This window comes from Halyomorpha halys, unplaced genomic scaffold, assembly GCF_000696795.3.
Source record: "Halyomorpha halys isolate HHAL.00 unplaced genomic scaffold, Hhal_1.1 Scaffold187.1, whole genome shotgun sequence".
In the NCBI taxonomy this organism is placed as follows: Eukaryota; Metazoa; Arthropoda; class Insecta; order Hemiptera; family Pentatomidae; genus Halyomorpha; species Halyomorpha halys.
This window is the reverse complement of record NW_027113649.1, coordinates 596,744-599,121: the sequence shown is the minus strand read 5'-3', so window position 1 is coordinate 599,121 and position 2,378 is coordinate 596,744. Positions and strand designations below refer to the sequence as shown.

The 2,378-nt window shown below is 28.6% G+C and overlaps 1 protein-coding gene across 1 annotated transcript in view; it reads right to left on the bottom strand.

Annotated features, from left to right (window-relative positions):
* The window catches only part of LOC106679257 (serine/threonine-protein kinase SIK3), a gene marked incomplete at its 5' end in the record, with an annotated part of 41,900 nt that overhangs the window by 27,577 nt on the left and 11,945 nt on the right, over positions 1-2,378 (bottom strand). The window contains 1 exon segment of the mRNA XM_014418304.3: positions 1,856-1,935. Within this exon segment, the coding sequence (XP_014273790.3) occupies positions 1,856-1,935 (80 nt within the window).

Genomic DNA, 2,378 nt, shown 5'->3' with positions numbered 1-2,378 from the left:
TTAAAAAGATTTTTGTAAAAAAAAAGATTATTAATAAGTTTATAATTTGAGAATAGTTTGTTTATCAATTATAATAAAAATATCTATTTAGTCTCAACATGTTTAAAAAAAATTTAACTAGAATCATACTGAAATTTTTAGAAGAATTAATTTATGATCAAAATGATCATGTACATGTATAAAACAGATAATATACAATTAATTTGATGGATTTTAAAATATAAAATGAATAAATAAACTAAAATAAATTGGAATTATAATGAGAATATGCCAAACCTGATATGTGAGGTAGGTTTAAACAGTGCTACCGATTCACTCGACCAAAAAATACCCGTAGTGCCTTGAAAATATCCGTTTTATCCGACAAATACCTGCCACTTTACCCGCTCTTGGTAACAGTCATGATATTTCTGTCGCAATAGTTCTGGCATGATAATTTATAATACAAGTGATACGATGAAGCAACTATCATGTTAACTGTCACATCTATATGCCTTGACAGTGAACAATCATGCAGTTTTAGTTAATGCGCCAAAAGTTGCAGCCACTATCATGGTGTAACTGTTTGATAGTTAAAGTCATGATAGCCTTTACAGCCATGACAGTTTATGGTCACGACAGTATTGACGTGATAATTGATATCAGGAGTAATATAATCAGTGGACTAAACGTCTCGTTAACTGCCACGATTAACAGTCATATGTATATCCCTCGACAGTCTACTGTCACAACATATCAACCATACCAAATGTAATGATGATAGGTGGGAAAACACCAATCTTATGTATTGTTTTTTGTTTTGATTATTTCTCATTTTGAAATTAATTCGATTCAAAGTTTTTAATCAGCTCATCAGCAGTTATGGTGTTGGATGGTAAACCAAAGAAAAAATTGTATCAGCCTCGGGCCCCAAACAAATCGGCCCAAGTCCCAAAACTTATATTCACCCCATGCCTCAAAAATAAATCAGTCCCGGGCCACTAAAAGAAATATGGGCCGTAAATGGTGTAGGGATGCCCATGTTCTAAAATTCAATATCTAAGGAAAATAACTTGTTAGTAATAGAAAAAGTCTCTAATTATTAACTAAAAAAAACTAGTTGATAGACAAGTGTGACACTGCACTAGCACACTTGTATATAACCTGAACCTGTTTTACCCGAAATACCTGAATACCCGACAGTGGCCTGCTAAGGTGAAAAATACACGACAATTGGGTAAATAGCCACAAATCGGCAGCACTAGTTATAATAGAAAGTATAAATTGAATAATATTATAAAACGTAAATTAGTTGGATTAAAAATAGATAATTTAACACAATATGATAAAAGTTAATTGATTGTGCATGGTTTTCTGTAATTTAATTATGGTTAGTAGGATGATAGACTAAAATATAATTTGACAAAGGCAGCAACTTTTTAACAACATTATAGCTGTGATATTCAAAATAAGGTAGGATAATTATAATACAGAATGTTTTTTGAAGTATCTTTTTAATGTTTAAAGTGTAATTAAAATTTTTAATCTATACTTATCCTTAGAATGGCTGGAATAGCCGAAAAGTACGAGTGGAGTAATAAGAAAGTTTCATTTTTTTTAACCTCAAAAATTATAGAAGAAAATTAACATGTCAAGACTACATTGATATTTTTTATTATAATTGATTATTAATGTAATTAAGAAGCAAATAAAAGGTAATGTTGTTTTGAATTTTTTGTATAATTCTCTGACATTGTAGTTATTCTTTAAAACTTAGATAAATCAAATTTTAGTTGACCTAATAATACAAAGAGCCAGAACTTGGCGTAACTGATATTTTCATAGTTTTCGAAAGATTCTATACATATATTATTACCTTCTCTAGAATTAATGGATCCTGCATAAGATGAACAGCAGGAATCGTTTCCATCTCGGGGGTTAGCCTCTCAACGACACCTTCAAAAATAGAAAAACACAAAAATATTAAGAAAAATATTAAATAAATATATCTTAAATAAAATGCAAATTTTCACAGGAAATTAAATGTTTTCTTCATTAAATTAAGTTCAATTTCTCCATCTTAGAAAGTATCCACTTATTGTAATGTTAAATGAGCACTATGTCAAAGAGGTTATGTCATGCGCCCTCAATGTATAAAAAATATCTGCCAAGTAAACTTTCCTCTCTATTTTTTCTTTTTAATTTTTTAAAGTTTATTTTTCTGAATATTTTTATTGTATATGTGATTGAAGGAAGCTAATAGTAATAAGTAGGGATAGGATTTTTATGTGCCAAAAAATCTGAAATATGTACATAAATATGTGCTAATAAATTGTCAAATATTTAAAAAAATATGTATTATTCAACAATATAAATTACTAATTAATTGGTAATTTTAT